The 17,464-nt window shown below is 61.8% G+C and overlaps 1 protein-coding gene across 2 annotated transcripts; it reads right to left on the bottom strand.

Annotated features, from left to right (window-relative positions):
* Positions 1–3,754: 3,754 nt before the first annotated feature.
* On the bottom strand, positions 3,755–8,938 carry LY6E (lymphocyte antigen 6 family member E). Of its 2 annotated transcripts, none has more exons than XM_064268146.1 (4): positions 8,839–8,938; positions 6,900–6,997; positions 6,344–6,463; positions 3,755–6,245 (listed from the first exon to the last, which is right to left on the bottom strand). In XM_064268146.1, the coding sequence occupies exons 2-4, from the start codon at positions 6,949–6,951 to the stop codon at positions 6,025–6,027; spliced, it is 393 nt and encodes a 130-aa protein (XP_064124216.1). In that variant the 5' UTR covers positions 6,952–6,997; positions 8,839–8,938; the 3' UTR covers positions 3,755–6,024. The 2 variants fall into 2 exon arrangements, with proteins under 2 accessions (XP_064124216.1, XP_064124217.1); XM_064268147.1 differs by having other exon boundaries at positions 8,857–8,938.
* Between the last annotated feature and the right edge of the window lie 8,526 nt (positions 8,939–17,464).

The following is a 17,464-nucleotide window of genomic DNA, read 5'->3' as shown; positions in this document are numbered from 1 at the left end:
AGCATCCCAGGCCTTTCCAGAGCCACAGGCTTGCCCTCCAGCCAGCAGGAATCCCTCTCCCTGTGTCTCACCCTGTTCTTGTTCTGGCTGCTCAGTATCTCAGCTGTGTCTCCTTCCCGCCTCCTCCCAGCCAGAGAAGAGTCAGTACTGGGGCTCCCACCTGGCCCTCCTTACTCTGGGATGCCCCCCCCCCTTCTGTTAGCTAAGGCCCCACTGGCCACTCTCAGGGCAGCCGTGACATCTGGACACAAGGCAGGAGAGCCTCCTGCTGGGGCTGCTGGTTGGGTGGCCTAACTTGGCCCTGAGGACTGAGGCAATGTCTGCTTCTCTCTCCCAGCCTTTTCTCCCCAGACTTCTGGATTTGCTGTTGAAACAGGCCAAGGCCCTGGCTCTGCCACGTCCCCTTGTGGGCTTAATTTAATTTCTGTATCCCCAGCATCTAACAGAGTAAGCAAATCTCTTTTATAAGGATCAGCACAAAGCTGGTTCCCACGAGGAGGAGGTTAAAGATGTCCCAAGTGTCCAACACTTCCAAGCTGCTGTCCCCCTCCATCATCTCTGACAGCAGCTGCCGCCCTCCCCTCAGTACTTCTGCCTGCCTTTGAGTTCCCTAATTCGATGCCACGTCTCACAAAACTCCACCATACACAGGTTCTGACTCCAAGTGCTTCCTCCCACTCACAATTGCCTTTATTCAATTGAAGAAGGTGAATGTAAAAAAAAAAAAAAAAGTACACTATAGACTCAATGAGCTGAGGGGTCCCTGCAGCCCTTCCCCTAGCGGCACTGTGCTCAGGGCCTGGTTCCCCCACGTCCCCTCCGTGGCTTCAGCTTTTACTGGGTGACTGATTTTCCATTTGCACTGGGACATTACTGACAGTGGGCACTGAGTGGGTGTGCAGGGACAGCAGGACACTGCGGTCAGGGACACTTTGGTCAGAGACACCATGGATGGGGACACTGCGGTCAGAGAGACCGTGGTCAGGGAGACTGTGGTCAGGGACACCTGTGGTCAGGGACACCCGTGGTCAGGGACACCCGTGGTCAGGGACACCATGGTCAGGGACATGGTGGTCAGAGACACTGTGGTCAGGGACACTGTGGTCACAGACACTGTGGTCAGGGACACCATGGACAGGGACATAGTGGTCAGGGACACCATGGTCAGGGACACTGTGGACAGGGACGCCATGGACAGGAACATAGTGGTCAGGGACACGATGGACAGGGACAGCCCTCCAGCTCAGAGATGGCTCTAACACCCATCTGTACCACAGTCCTTCCACCCAACATGCTCCTGGATTCAGTGCCCAGCCCCACTAGGCCTTCAGCAGGACTTCCAGGATCCCCTACCTGCACTCCTGCCCCCACTCTGCTCTCCTCCAGGGGCTGGGGCAGGAGGGACTTCCCCTCGGAGAGCTAGGGCTCCGTAGGTCTCAAAGCAGCCCGTAGAGATGGGACAGCAAATGGCTATCGACCCTCAAAAGGGATCCCACCTGTGGGCAGGTACAGGGAAAGGGGGAAGAAGTCAAGAGACAGAGTGCCAGTGGTATACCTGGGCGCAGAGCCTGGGGACCTGCCGAACTGATCAGGGTTATACCAATGGATGAGGGCCCTCTCCCCAGCCCTGCAGATTCAGGACCAAGGGACAGAGCCTGTGGGAGGGATCTCCATGCTCACATGACCCGGGCAGGACTGGGCCTGAGTTCTGCCAGGGGAGTGGTGAGCTCTCTGAAGCTGGGACCAGGCCATCCCTCCTTGCCCCTTCCCACCCCGCTCCCTGCCTGCATTCCCCACCCTTACACCTTCCCCTCCTCTTCCCCCCTTCACTTCTCCCTCCACTCCTCCCCCACACTCCGCCAGCTCTGGGGTCAGCCCTGTGGGGGGCCACCTCCCAGGATCTGGACCCTACTTGGTTTTTTGCCACCAGGGGATCCTCCAAGTCTCTGTCCTCTCCGGACCAGCCCCACCTCCTTTCCCACCATTGCTCTGCTGCAGCCCTTGCGCCCCCTGGCGGCCGAGAAGAAGGAGGACAAGCAGGTCCCTCCACAGAGGAAGGAGACCTGGTGGGCAGGTGAGCCTGCTGCACAGGCAGGGAGGGGAAGCGACGCAGAGTGGACAGGACAGAGAAAAGGCCGGCCAGCTTGGCGGAGCCCCGTGTTCCACCCGCAGCCACCGTGTCCCACCCACACCCAGTACCAGCTGTCCTCCTGCCTGGTGGGATCCTAAGCCCTGGGTTGGGGGGCCAGGAGGCCCTGTGGCCTGCTGGGCAGTGCCCCGGATGCCCCTAGGCCAGGCTGGTGGCACAGCCCCCTCCCAACATGAGGCATTGGGGAGGTGATGGAGAGTTGGACCACAGACTCAGAAGCCCCAGTGCTGTAGAGCTGCCTCAAAGTGTGAGTCCTGGGGAACAGGCAGCCAGCAGCAGCTCATGCAGGCAGCGGGGGGGTGGGGGTGGGGTGGTTCCTGCCCAGTGGGTTTCAGGAGGACCTGGGCTCTGGGACAGTGTCAGACAGCAAGGGGAGGATGGAGACCCCAGATGGCTGGTCATGTGGATGGGCCCCGGCATGCCCCCATCTATTTGGGGCCTGAAACTTTCCCCAAGTCACCCAGGAGGAGAAATGGGCAGGGTGTGCTGCAGTGGGTAGGGGACAGTCAGAAAGGCAGGGTGTCCTATCAGTGTCGCCCCCCCCCCCAGAACTCCTCTTTACCCTCCAGCCACCTCCCCACACACGAACAGCCTGTGGGAGACCCAGGATCCCGTGTGGCCTCCCACTGGGGCCTCTGTGTCCCAAGCAGCTCAGTCACCCCTACTGCCTCCCCAAGTGGAAGAGCGACACTCTAAGCAGCTAGGCTCCCCCGTCCAGTTCCTCGGGATCACTGCACTGGCCAGCAAGGCGTGGGGAGCCCCGTACTCCCTGGTGGCCCCTCTGAGCCTCAGTCTCCTCAACCAGGCTGATCTGGGGGCAGGCAGAGGACAGCTCAGCCGGCATGGCCACACTGAGGTCTAAGGCAGGAGGCTGCCCGGGGGGGCGGGGGGGTGGAATCTCGGGGTTCCTGTCGGCAGGGCATACAGTCCAGGACCCACCTCTGGCTCCCCCAGGCCCCACCCTCTCGACTGGCCTCTCCAGACCGGGCTTCCTCCTGTGGGGGTTGAGGGGAGGACAGGCACCCCCCCACACACACGCTCAGTGTCCTGATCTGGAGGAGGGGGGAGGGGAGACAGGCTCTAGGAGACCCTGGGGCTCCCTCTCCCGCCTCCCAGTGCCTTGGGCCAGGCCGTTGCTCTCTGGGGCTCAGTTTCCCCTGCGTGGGGCAGTGCAGGGCGCAGGAGGTCCAGGAGGGGGCGCACTTGCATAGCCAAAATCAGGAACGGGTTTCTGGAATGATTTTTTTTTTTTTTCTCAAACCAGGTCCGGCCAGGGAGGGGGCGGAAGACCTGCAAGAGGCCCGCCAGCCACCCTGCCCCCCAATCCGGCCAGCCCCTCCGGGTGGCCGCTCCCGGGCTTCAGGAAATCGAAACTCTCCGCCCTCGGCTCCTCCCTCCTCCCCGCCCCCCAGGCCCGTCCCAGGCTCCCTCTGCTCATAGTGCTGTGTGCCCTCCTAGCCTCCCCTCCTCCCGGGGCGGGGCAGCAGGAAGCGGGCAGGACCACCAGCCGCCCCCGGGAGGTCGGGCTCTTCTGGCCCCAGCCCTAAAAGAACTTTGACCCCCAACCCAGAGCAGAGGAAATGCGGCCCCAGGCGCACTGTCCTGCCCCGACCGGCTCCTAAACTCAGTTTCCAATTTTGGGAACGGGAAGTGACCATCCAGACTTCCCTCAATGTCCTCTGAGAAGAGTGTGAGGAATTAAGATCACCTGGTGGCACAGTGGTTAAGAGCTCAACTGCTAACCAAAAGGTCCGTAGCTGGAACCCACCAGGTGCTCCTTGGAAACTCTGTGGGACAGTTCTACTCTGCCCTATAGGGTCATTATGAGTTGGAATTGACTCGACCGTAAGGAGTTTTTCCGGAGGGTAGTGGATGCCCAGAGGAGCATATTCCTGCCAGCTGCCTCACCAGGAGGCGCCCCATGTTCTCAGGGTCAAGTTCAGTTTCCGCCCATGACCTGATTCCGCTTGTGCAGCTTCCTCTCCCTATCCTGACCCTGCCCACAATTCACAAAATCCGTTTCTTCTTCAAAAGTCACTTGCAAGGTGAAAGGCACTATAAATTCATTCTACCTGGGGACTCAGGACCCCCAGCTGTGATGAAAGAGCTGTCAGGGTCCTTGGTGCGATGGCCTTCTTTCCATCCTCTTTTTTCATCTCTTGCTTTTCATGCTGGTCTGACCCACTCAAGTTAATCAAAATGTTTTCACTCCCACTGAGCCTTAGCCTCAGTCCCCAAGGGCGGCTCTGATACGCTTCTTGGTCTTTCCCAGGGGCTTGCTCTGTCCGGGTCCTTACCCTCCTACGTGGAGTAGGTGTCTTCTCAGGCCCCACCACCTCCAGCTCCCCAGTGTGTGCCTGTCTGGGATGTATTCCTACCCCAGGGCTCCAGGACCGGTGAGTCTGGCCAGCTTCTGCACCCTCAGTGCCCCAGCCACGCGTGCCGGCCAAACCACCTGCAGGCCCCTTTGGGCCAACAGCCAGGACACCACATTCCAAGTGTTTCCGAGTGCCGCCCTGTGTGACACCCCTCATGTTCCACCTGACCCCTCTTTGGTTTCAAGGCTCCCAGAGATGGTACTATTAGCCTGAGGGTGACCACTGTCACACGCCACCGGGACAAACACGCCCAGCACAGCTCTGGCTGGCCTGAGACAGCAAGGTTGAACGAAGCGGACAAAGTGTGAGCTCAGACCCTGCGCGCTCCGCCCAACCGGGAGCCCAGGCTGACTTGAGAACTGAAGTGACCACAGCACGCCTGGCGCCCTGGGAGAGCTGCTTCATCCATTCCACTGTTTGCTGCTTCTTGGTTCTCATCCAGTGCCGCCCAAATCCAAGCCCTCCTTGGCCTTGAGAACAAACACCGCAACCTGAAGGCCACTCCCTGTTGTTCCCACAATAAGGTTTGCATCGGGGAGTTGCCTGCCTCAACCCGACAGCGGCTGCAGTCCTCGACCTTCTCCAGGCCCCCACCTTCTCTCCCATCCAGCCTGTTCCGCCCTCTGCCAGGTCCCAGCAAAGCATTTTTCCCACACAGACAAGCCTTCCCGGATCGTCCCCGCCTGCAGTGGGACACCTGAACGATGAGCCCCCCACAGAGGCAGAAAGCAAAGACATGGGGCTGGGGGCTGACCGCTTCTCTTCTCCCACTGCCCCAAGGGTGCCACAGGGGAACTAAGACCCCAGGTCCCTCCCCAACTAGCACCTGTGGGGTCGGGACAACAGGCAGGGTGGGCTACGCAGTTGGAGAGTGGAAACATGTTTATTTGAGGCACCAGGGAAGCTGGGGGCTGAGTGTGGTGGGGATGTGGGGGGGCGTGCAGGGGCTCAGGCGGACGTGTGGGTGGGAGCAGATCCCTGGTTTGGGAAGCAGTGGGAGCCCCCGCCCCCTAAAAGGCTACCCTTGACGTGAGTGAAACATGGGGGGGTGGGTAGAGATGCCAGAGAAAACAGGTTTGGGTGGTGGAGTCCCCTCTCCCTCCAGGGACACGCCCAACCACACTCGCCTCTGCATACACCTGAGGGTTCCCTCCCTCACCAGCCCCCCACACACTCACGTGCACACCGATGCCACACCTGGCATCCCCAAGGGCGGTGGACTCAGCCCTGATCCCGGGACCCTCAGGCTCCAGGGGAACCCTCACCCCTTCCCTGGGCACCCAGGAAAGTCATATCGTTTCCCTGGAAGAGGGCAGCTGGCTTCTCATGGGGCAGGTCCAAGTGCAAGGTGGGGCTTGGCCCTGGGGACCTGAGCCGAGGTGGGACGGGGCAGGGTGGGAGTCAGAGGAGACTTGAATTCTTGCTGGGGTCTGGGGTCTGGAGAGGGCTGGGATTTCCTTCCTGAGCGGGGGTGTCAGCAGGCACAGGCCCCATGCGTCAGAGGCTGGGCTGCAGCAGCACTGCCAGCAGGCTGAGCAGGAGCCCGATGGCCAGCACGGTGGCACTGACCTGCGGCCCACCACCGGCAGCACTGATGTTGCACAGGAAGCTCTGGCAGCAATGGGTGCCCACAGACACCACTGCGAGGTTAACACTCGGGCCAGGGCAGATCGGGGAGCAGAACTTGTTCAGGGTGCGGCCAAGGTCCACCACGTTCCCTGCATGAGAACGAGGCCGTCAGTGGAAACGGATGGCCTGGCCACACGTGGACAGGGATGGCCCGGGCTTGGGGGGAAGCCTGCCCCCTGCCACTCACCGATGCCCGCTGAGGCAGACACTGTCACGCAGTAGTGGTCCGAGTCAGAGCACATGGTCGGGGTCAGGCAGTTCAAGTTGCTCTTTTGATTCTTGCAGGAGAAGCACACCAGGGAGTGGGCTGCAAGGGAGGGGGAAGTGTTCCCCACAGCGGAGACCCTCCTTGTGCCCACCCCCAAAACAGTGGGGACCTGGCCCTGAAGCTTGGGACTGGCCCTGGTGCTTGGGACAACTCTTGTTTGCAGATGTTATTAGGTTGCAAGGTCCTGCATAAGAGACCAGGAGAAACATCAAGGGCATTGGGCCCTGGCCATCAAGGAGCTTATGGTGACACCAAATGACGGTGATGACATGGGCCCGGGAGGGGCAGAGGCCTTCAGGGAGAGCAGGTGGACCGAGTGACCCCCTCTGCTGGGAAAGAGGGATCTGGAAGGCCAGAGAAGGTCACGTGGAACTGGCCCTGAAGGACCATTGGGCATTTATCTGCTCAGGAGAGAAGGGGCCAAGAGGGTCCGAGACCTGCGGAGAGGCTGCGCAAAGGCCTGAGGGCACCTCACCTTGCTCCACACCCAGAAGGGCAGCCAGCAGCACAGGCAAGAAGACCTTCATTCTGGAGGAACCGGTGTCCCGCGCGGCTCACGAAACCTGCCCCACTCTGGGGGACACAACGTGTCAGAGGGCAAGTAGTGTACCAGGACCAGCTGCCCATCCCGGCCAGGGCCCCAGGGCAGCCTCACCCTTTCCAGTGGAGGCAGAGCCACTGCCCTTCCAGCTGGTGCCCACACTTTGCAGATGGGGAGCCTGAGCCCATGGCGGGGGTGGCTGGCACTTACCACACTCATTCCCCCAGTCCAGGCCCCTCCCCACACTGCTTGCCACAGGCTCTGGCTTGAGCCATGGATGGAGAAACTCATTGGGTGTCCTCAGAATCCCAGGGCAAGGAGGCAGGAGGGCCTGGACCCCAGCTTGGCTCCCTGCCCTGAGGTTTTAGGGGTAGGGTGGGGGTAGTGATCAGTAAAGCTACGAGCTAACCTGCACCCAGAGCTTTCCGTGGGCTGGCCCCGTGCCCAGAGCCAAGGGACACCTAACCCGGCAGGCTTAGCACCACCTGGTGCAGCTTCTGTGCTGGCCAGGGTGGGGTGGGGTGTAGTGGGGGGGGCATCCATAAAGACAATTCTCCCAGTTTGTGGCTGGGAGAGAGGCTTCGTGAGGCCAGCTTCCAGTCACATTGGCAGGGGCTGCCAAGCTGACTGTCGGCCACTGGGGTGAGCGACGGGGGCTGCTCTGCGCCTGCCCAGCACTCTCTTGAGCAGAGGCCCAGGCTTTGGGTGGAGAGAGGAATTGGAAGGGGACCAGTGGGGGTTTGGTTCTCTATTCTGCACGTGGCCAGGTGGCATGTTGTGGGAGGCTGGAGCCTTCTGCCTGGCTTAGATAGCTGTGGGGGTGGGCTGGGAGGAAATGGGGACAGAGAAGGACAAACCCAGGTGGGCTGCCAGAGATCTTGCAGGGGAGGGCGGCGGGCCCTTGGGAATGGCCCAGCCCCTCCTGCCCAGGCCAGCCCTGGAGGGACACCTCTGGTGGGGAGCAGGGCACCAGAGGGCCAAAAGCAGAGCCAGGCCCCTCCTTGCTCCAGGCAAGGGAGGAGGGAAGGAAGCCGTTTCTGGTTCGGTAAGATGAGGTTTGGGTGGAGGACCCCTGAGCTGTCTCCCAGGAAGCCCTGGCATGCAGGGAGCCCCAGGGCCGGCCAGCATCCCACCCACACCCACTGCAAGGCTCCTAACCCAGCCACCGGGTCAGGCTGAGGTAAGGTGGATGGCCGCCACAGGAGCGGGCTGGCCCTTCCAGGGCCGCCAGGATGGGCAGAGGGGGCCCGAGGAGGTTGGCGGTGCCTCCCGCAGGCCTTCCGCCCCAGCCCCACAAACTCCCTCCTGGGAAAGCAGGGCTTCTGGCGACAGCCAGGCCAGCAAGCGAGCACGCATCTTCTGGTCCCCAGGGAGGGAAGGGGGCAGGCGGCCCTGGTCGGCAACCTGGGCTCCAGAGCACCTCGTTTGCATACATCACGTCAAAAAAGGGTGCTTCTATCCTCGGCCTTGGGGCCGGCGCCCATTCCTCCAGGTAATCTACCAGGCCGGTCAATCCACTTCTTCCTGCTGACTCCCGCCCCCAATGCCGCGCCCCTCCCCAAGGCCCACGTTGGGGTCGCGGGGACCTAGAGCTCGGTGGTGGGCTCCCGGTCGAGGCGCAGCCCAGGGACTCGGGCGGCTCCTGCCCCAGATCTCGTGAGTCAGCTGGGAAGGCTGGGGGAGGGGGCAGAGCGCTCGCCCCCGGTCCCCGGCCACGCGGCCACATGTCCTGGCCCCTCTCCGCTCCTCCGAGGACGCCCCCGCCACCCCCGCGCGCTCCAGGCAGGGCACCTCCGGCCGGGGCGCGCGGACCAGGCCCAGGCCGCCTCCCGCCCGCCGCCCGCGCCGCGGCCAACCCCGGCCCGGGACTCACCGCCCGCCCCGGACGCACCAGCAGCCTCGCGGAGCAGCCGGGGTCCCTCGCGCTCGCCCCGCAACTAGGCGCGCAGCGTCCCAGGCCGAGCACAGGGATGCGGGGGCGGGGCCTCGGCGGGGCGGGGCCTCGGCGGGGCGGGGCCTCGGCGGGGCGGGGCCTCGGGCGGGGCGGGGCCTCGGGCTAGAGGACCACGGAGGGGGGAGCTGTTGGGACCTGGGGTCCAGGGACAGCGCTCTCTCGCGGTCGCCCCGGTTCTCTCCGTCGCAGCCTGGGCCCGCCTCCGGTTCCCTTTTACCCGCGGGGAGATCGAAGCCTAGAAGGGTGGGACCCGGACGCCCCCAGCGGGGTGGGACCTGAGCCTGGCAGGTGGCCAGGTCCGCGTGACCCTGGATTATGTGGGTGGGCCCACGCAGGCTGGGGAGCCACGGGCGACCAGACCCATCTGGGGCTAAGCTTGGAGGAGGGAATACGGCAGGGGAGCCCCCCTGTGGGGGGCCGGCTGGGCAGGGGTGGGCGCAGGAGTGACGCACTCCATGGGGACAGGCAGAGCCAGGCCCCTGGGTCCAAGGCTCCCCGACCATCTGTCCGTTCCCACTCCCAGTCTGGGCTGAGCTGTTCCCTGGCCCAACCGCGCGCGGGAGGAAGGACAAGGTGGGAGGCGGGGGCTAGCGACTCTGGTTTCTGGCTTCCAGAGCAGTCGTTTTGGCCAACAGTGACCCCGCGCAGGGACGCGGGTTATATCCGGGTCCTCTGTAGGCTCAGGGCCCCTCTCCCTATATAGTCCCCAGACACCCTCCCCTGTCCTAGATCCTTCGGGTCTGCAGGGAGAGCTCTTTACAGAGCAGGCCGGAGCAAGTCCTCCCATGGTGGAGTCCGTCCCTGCAAGAATCCCCAGTCCTCAGCCTGAGCGCAAAGCTTGTCCGGCTTTCTGCGTCCCAAAGCCTATTTAGGGCCCTCTCCTTCAACAAATATTCTCGGAGCACCAACTGTGTGCAGAGCCCTGGGCTGCGTCTGCCCACCCAGCCACCCAGCCCAGTGGAGGGTCGGCCCACAGCGCCCCAGCACTGTCCCCTGTCCTGCTGTCGCATCCTGCTGTCCCCTGCTCCTGCTGTCCCCTGCTCTTGCTGTCCCCGTTCCTGCTGACCTCTGACCTACTGTCCCCTGCTCCTGCTGTCCCCTGCTCCTGCTGACCTCTGTCCTGCTGTGCCCTGCTCCTGCTGTCCCATTTCTGCTGTCCCCTGTCCTCCTCCTCCTTCCTGCTGTCCCCCTGCTCCTGCTATCCCCATGTCCTGTCCCACAGTGCAGACCCTGTCTCCCTGTCTCGTGGGAAAAATGGGGTACTCTTGTGCGGCAGCCTGGTGGGGCGCTGGGTGTAACCAGGCTTGCAGTGTGCCCTCTCCCACCCCCACCCGTTTGCCACCCCCTTCTCCCCATGGAGCCCTCTCCTTGGGCCTCTGGCTGCTGAGTCTTCACACCTACTTGTTCTGGGAGGTTCACACTTCACATTTCACAGCACATTTCCTCCTGGGGCCTCTGCACCTGACCTTTCCTCACTCTTTCTGGGTGGCAGCTGTGCTGACTGACGATGTGGAGGGCCCCAGGGGTGGGTCTGCTCAGCTCTAACTCAGGGGGATGGGCAGCCACAGGAGGAGGGTAGGATGGATCTGGGCAGGGAGGGGGCCAGGCATGTGGGTGAGGCCTAGGGGTACACTAGTGTGCTTGTGTGTGTGTGTGTCTTTGGGTCCCTGAGTCTGGGAAGCCTTCTCCTCGTGCTGTCGTCTCTGATATGCCGGCAGCCAAGCATGGACAGATCACTTGGGAAGCTTCTGGGACTCATCCCTTGGTGGCTGGAGGCTGAACTCTTCGTCAGGTGTGGGGAAGGCTGCAGGACTTATCCCTGACCGCGGTGACACCCTGGGGAGGGAGGGGGCGTTTCACAGCTTGGGAGGGGATACCCCACTGTTCCAGGGACAGGGAACACCAGGTGGCAGTGGTCCCAGCTGCTTCTCAGTGGTTTTTTAGCCCCGTTCCTGGTTCTCATCTCCGGGGGCAGGGGCAGGGTCTGTCTGGGCAAGGCGGGCTTATCCTCTCTGCCTTTGGAGCTTCTTTTCCCATGTCTTATCCTGAATTTGGAGCCCTGGTGGTGCAGTGATTAAAAGCTCGGCTGCTAACCAAAAGGTCAGCAGTTTGAACCCATCAGGTATTTGGAAACCCTATGGGACAGTCCTGTTCTGTCCTATAGGGTTGGAATCTACTTGATGGCAATGGGTTTGATTTTGGTTTTATGTGAGTTTGGGGTCAGTGGTGGTTCAGCAGTAGAGTTTTCGCCTCCCACGTGGTGGGCCCAGGTTCAATTCCCAGTCAGTGCACCTCACATGCAGCCACCACCCACCTGCGCTGGAGGCTTGTGTGTTGGTACGATGCTGAACAGGCTTCAGCAGAGCTTCTAGCATTTGGTTAAGGACATGCACATTCTGGAGTCCCTGGAGGCACAAATCGTTAAGCACTGGACTAGTAACCAAAAGGTTGGTGGTTCAAACCCACCCAGAGGTGCCTGGCGATCTGCTTCTGAAAAGTCACAGCCTGGAAGACCCTATGGGGCAGTTCTCCCCTGCACACATGGGGCCGCCATGAGTTGGAATCAACTTGAAGGCACACAACGAGGGCAACAACACATTGTCCTGCTATTTCCGTCAGGTTTATGTATTTGTTGCCTGCTGATTGGCTCCTGCTAGAATGCCAGCCTGGGAGGACAAGGGACGTCTTCCATGTCTGTAGCATGGGACGATCTCTCCCATGCAGGCCCTCAGTTCACACCTATGGAAGGGATGCATGATGGGATTTGTACCACTCAGAAGCCGTCCTTGGTTCAGAACTACCTGAGGAGGGTGGCCCCTAGGATACTGAAAGCCCAGCTGACAAAGTCTCCCCAAGGCCAGTTTCGCATCGGCCACAAGACTTGGAACTCTTTTGAGTGGTGTGTCTAAGGGATTCCAGCCCTGCATGGCCTAGCCGGGGAGGGCACCTTTTCCAATGGAATAGTCTGTGGGGTCACTACTTGGGAACCTTGGCAGGAGAGGCCTGCCGTGCTGACGCTGGCCCTCCTGTTTGCCCCCTGCAGCCCACTTGGCATGTCTGAGGTGGTGAATGTTGTGATTCGAGTTGCCTGCTGAACTCAGAGGACCGGCCCTCAGGCCCACAGCAGCCCCACAACCTGTCATGCAGGTCCACTCTTCCCGAGGGAAGCCCCAGCCGCCGTGGCTTGGCCACCTGGGGCGGTGGCCAGAGTGCATTCTTCAGGCCCAGAGTGATGCAGGCAGTTTTCATGATAGATCCGCCCAACTGGGGTGACCGGTCACACACTCTCCTTTAGCTGCCTGGCAGGAGCTCCACTTGTCACCCCAAAAGCTCCATTTGGAGGGCCTGTTGTGCCTCTACTGGTCCACATGTCTGCAGTCACTACAGCCAGTGCCTCTGACCTGCAGGTGGTGCTTCCCTTCCATCCTCCTCCACCCGCAGCCACTGCCCAGGGCCCCGGAGGGTCTTCCCAGCCATGACACCATGGCCCTTCCACACAGACTGTAGAACCTGACCTGGATTGCTGTGCCCTCGGCATCCAGGTGTCCCAATCCCAGGAGTCCCAAACGCCCAGGCTGGCACCTATGGCTCTCGCACCTCTGTGTTGGGAGTTCAGACCCTCATCCCACTGGGAACATTGTCAATGGTCTGCTCCCCGCAGGGGCCCCGCACCCTGGCCACACTGGTGATAACATCATACAGCAAGATACCAAACCTGAGGCCCACATGTGTTGGGGAAGCAGGTCTGAACTCAGCAGGGGTCCTGTCTCTGGCCACCTGGGCCCAGCGCACACATCCTTCCAGGGTGGATATGAGGCACAAGTAGGGACTGTGGCTGCCATGCCTCCCTGGTGTGTCACATGAGCCATTGGCCACCCATGTGTGACTCGGCAGGGGTCAGTGGAACTGTGCTTTAGTGTTCTGTGGCCACAAGGTGGGCACTGTGGGTCATGACTCCGGACAGATGGTGCCCGGGGAACTTCAGACATCTGGGCTGGGATGGCTGGTGGTGTCTTGGGCTGGGGGGGCGGCGGTGCTCAGGTCTCCCTTTTCTCCAGCCCCCACCCCCTGGGCACAGAACTGACCCCCCCAGCAGGGTCTTAGGGGACCTTGCAACCGATCACCCTGGCCTCATCCCAGGGGGCAGACAGGATGACATGCTGGGTGCGTCAGCCCAGGACTGGGACATCCCAACAATCCCATCAAACCAGCTACCTGTTTGTCTTACCTGATTCATTCTGCCTTTGATGTCTGGGTTTGATTCCTGTGTTTTCCTGCTTTTTATCTTTTCCTATCTGAGCTCAAGGCGGTGGTGAAGGTGTGGTCTCTAAAGACTTCATGTCCCCAGGAGTCCCTGAGACTTTTCCCAGCCCAGCATATAATTCCCCCAGAACTTGTGGAAAGTGGTGAGCACCCGAGATGGCTCAGATTTCCTTGTTCTAATAATGCTCCAAGGTTCTGACCTGAGGAATTTCATGCCTCACATACTCACCCCCACCCCTTGTGCCTGCTCTTCCCCCAGGACCTCCAGTGCAGGGCTGAGGGGCAGGAAGGCCAGCGGTTCCATCCTCCTCATCAGAGGGAGGGAGGCCCCGATGAGCGGGTCCGGATGCTGTTTGGGGAGGCATGTGGCCCCTGGGCCTGGCCCAGCTGTGCTGATGTTAGACAAACATGAAGAAACAGATGCCAGCAGGAAGAAAGGCGGGGCGCCCCGAGGGGTCAGCAGGCCATCTCTGGTTAGAAGCCACACTTTAACATCCAACAACCAAAGTGAGGAAATGACAGTTTATCACTCCCAGGTCCCGGAAGGGAGCAGGTTTGAGGGCTGTGCAGAGTTCACAGGGTGCTGATGAGGGGGAGAAGCAGACAGAGTGGATGGGTCTGGGCTCAGCCTTTAACGGGGACCGAGGAGGGAGTGCCCTTTATTTCCAGGCTTAGGGACTAGTGGCTAATTTAAAGCCAGCGGCAGGACACTGGGTCTGGGGCAGGAGTGTGGCAGGGAGGCAAGGGGTCCTTATCTGGGGTGGAAGCTGTGGCATGCGGGTGGGACAGGGAGACCTGGGAGGCGAAGAGCTCCGGGGACCAGTTCTCTGGGCTTTCAAAGGCCACCGAAGCCCGCTGCCCACCCCTTCCCCTGCTCCTGTTTGCCCGGAGGAAGGAGGTGGGGTGGGGGTGGAATGGGCATGCCCCAAGTCACTGGCCTCGAGTCAGGCGCCTTCCCCACGCGTTTCCCCCAAAGCACCAGATCTGGAGAGCAGCCCTCCCTTCAGACTGGCGCGCTTCTGGCCTCCAGCGAGCCGCCTTGGTCCGACAGCCCCAGGTGGCCCTGTGGCTTTTCAGCCCTCCCCCCACTCCCTTTACAGGTCTCAGCACCCTCGTCTCTGTCCCCCCACGCTGCTTATTCCCTTCGGGGAGACAACTCCCCCTCCACCCCCCACCCCCGCCGTCACTGGGCAAGTGTGGGCAAGTCGGGGCGCTACGGGCCCAGTCCTCTCTGTCCAGTCCATTCTGCGCGTCCCTTGCTCTGGGCCTCACCGGGCCCGGGGCGCCCCCTGGTGGCCGGATGCGGGGTGCGCAGGAAGGCTGGGCCAGGAGCGGGTGATGGACAGAGGACCGAGGGTGGCAAGCGCAGGTGCTCGAGACGCGGAGGCCAGCGACAGGGCCAGCGGGGTCAGCAGGGTGGACGGCGTGTCTGCAATGCCCTGCCGCTCACGGTCGGCGGGCTGAACGGTGCTCGGGCGCTGTGGCCTGTGCACGGGCGGGAGGGTCTCTCGGTGCCCACTGGTTTTAGCCCTGGGAGGCCCCTGCCCTGCCTTCCCTCAGCCTCTGCTGGCTCCGCTTCAGTCTATGCTCAGGGTGTCCCTGGAGGCGGACGCTGTCGCCGCACTCTAGCCTTCCCCGTGGATGTGTTGTTTCCACGGCCTGTGTCTGTGCGTGGGCAGAGCCACCACCGAGTCCCTGGCCTGACTTGGGGCTTCGCAGACTCCACGTGAGCTCGTAGCTGAGGCGAGGCGGGCGGTGGCTGGGCCGAGGGGGGCTTCCTCCCCAAGGCGGAACTGCTGCAGGCAAGAGGTGCTCCGGCAGGGGGCGCTCCATCAGGGGGCACTGCTGCAGGCAAGAGCTGCTCCGGCAGGGGGCGCTGCTGCAGGCAAGAGCTGCTCCGGCAGGGGGCGCAGCTGCAGGCAAGAAGTGCTCCAGTAGGGGCCACTGCTGTGGGCAGGGGGTGCTCCAGCAGGGCGGCGGCCCACAGTACAGGTGAGGGCCAGAAGACCTGCCCCCTTGAACTTGTGGCTTGCCTCTCTGGCCCGGTTCCCATGCCACAAAGTGGGCCCACTCAGGCCCGTTGTGGCTCTGCTCACGTGACGTCAGAGCCCCTTCCTCTCTTCCCTCACTGTCTGCTCCAACCACTGGGGCCTCGGGCTCTTCATCTAACTCACACTCAGGGTCTTTGCACTGGCTGTTCCAGACCACCCCAGCTTGCTCCATCACTTCTCTGCCCCAGAGCCCATGTGGCAGAGGTCTTCCCTGACTCCTCGGGTAACAGGTCCCCATCCCACAGAACCACCTGCCACTTCCATATTTGCTGCTGTTACTAGACCTCCAGGACTCGATCAGGGCGACGCTGAGGCACAAGTCGGGCGAAAGCGAAAGAAGAAAAACTTCATTTGGATGGCTAAGGAAAGGAGCTCACTGGGACCTGTGATGCCAAGATGGCTCCCTGATCTGAGGCACCAAAAAAAAAAAAAACAAAAAAAAAAAAACCCAAGGCCAAACCCGTTGCCATACAGCCCTTTGACTCATAGGGACGCTAGAGGAAGGAGTGGATCTGCCCTATAGAATTTCCAGTGAGCGCCTGGTGGATTCAAACTGCCAACCTTTTGGTTAGCCCAGCTCTTAACCCCTATGCCTCCAGGGTTTCCTGGGATTTATGTATGGGGGAGGGAACAGAATAGGGGTGGGCTCTTCAGGGCGTGTTCAGGGGCATGGCCTATCAGGATTGGTGGACAGCTCCATTAACGGTGCGGAATCTGAGGGTCGGCCGGTCACACTGGGGCCGTGAGAGGGAAATTGTGCCTTATCTCTGCCCAGCTGCCCTGCAGGGGCTGCCCGCCCCACTCCTGTGTTTCCTGCCTCTCCTGCCCTAGCGGTTTTAGGTTCGCTGAGAGCTGGAGTTTTTTCCTCCTCTGTGTTCACTGCTCTGTCCCCCACATAGAACACTGCCTAGCACACAGTAGGTGCTAAATAATTTGATGAATACACCTGAATAATACAACTCGAGAGACAGTGTTGGTACAAAAGGCCACAAACTTACAATTTAAAAACACGATGTTGTTTTATGAGGATGGCTTCATAAAAGGAGGGCTGGGGACCCCCGTGCCAGTTCCTTTCAGTATGTGCAGCCTGGGACCCTTGCAATGGTCAGGCAGCCACCTCCCAAAGGCGGCCTGACACGGCTCCGCAGCGTGCACTGGAATGCCATAGCCTTCTCTCCGGAGAACAGTGGGGACCGTGGAGGGGTCACGGGTGTGTCCGGGGCAGGGAACACGACAATCAAAGCAGCCAGGGAGCGGAGATTCCAGGTTTGAATCTCGCCTGCTTATGGAGATGGCTTCGTCCTGGGCAGAAGCAGCCCTGCAGGACCTCAGTCCACCCGGCTCAGTCCACCCGGCCCCTCTTGCCGCCTGCAGTACCTGGCTTGCTCCACACCTGCGGTGTGTCCGGGCGTCCTCTGGCCTGAGGGCACCCCTGGTCCCCGCGCCCCGGGCCGGGAGCTGAACTCACAGGCAGTGCACCGGGTAGGGGTCAGGGTGGCCGCTGGGAGGACTGTGCTGCCTCCCCCTCGCCCACTGACAGCCTGGTCCCTCAACACACTCCCAGCCTGCAGAAGTTTGGGCAGCTGTTCATCCTGCGGGAGGCAGGTGTGCAGCCCTGGTCCAGCGCCCCCCACGGCCTCGGGGCTGTCCTTCCGGAAGCTGCGCCCCTTCTTTCAAGGGTGGGGCCTTTCTTCCTCCACACTGCCCTCCCCCCCGGCCCCCTCCCCAGGTCCCCGGAGGGGCTGGTGGCCGTCACCGGAATTTCACCTGCAAAGGTGGTGTCTGAATTCACTGACAGGTATACAGCCTCCCAGATCTGAGGTGTCTGGTCTCCTCTCTGCTACCCGTCCTCTCCCCAGAGCTGATCCTGGGAGCCGCAGGGCTTTCTCTGGCTCTGGTCCGGGGGATCCCTCCTTCCCTGAGCCCCCCTCCATCTCCGGATCGCCCCCAACCAGCCGAACTGGCCCTCGCCGGACTTCCTTGGCCCTCGATGCGCCCTCTGGAGGCCGGAGCGCGCCACTGCAGCTAGACCAGGGCAGGCGGGCCCAAGCCAGGAGCTCCCAGGGCCTGGCTGGTAGGGACGAGGACCGGTCCTTTGCGTTGAGACCCCACCGACTGTGCGGTGCTGATCCTGCTCCAGAGCTGCCCTGGGATCAGGCTGAGGCTGAGGTCTAGGCAAGGCCAAGTCCTGGCCCAGCTTCCTACCTGCCCTGCTTCCCTCACTCCCTCCA

This window comes from Loxodonta africana, chromosome 14, assembly GCF_030014295.1.
Source record: "Loxodonta africana isolate mLoxAfr1 chromosome 14, mLoxAfr1.hap2, whole genome shotgun sequence".
NCBI classification, from domain to species: Eukaryota; Metazoa; Chordata; class Mammalia; order Proboscidea; family Elephantidae; genus Loxodonta; species Loxodonta africana.
This window is presented reverse-complemented; position numbering and strand designations above follow the sequence as displayed.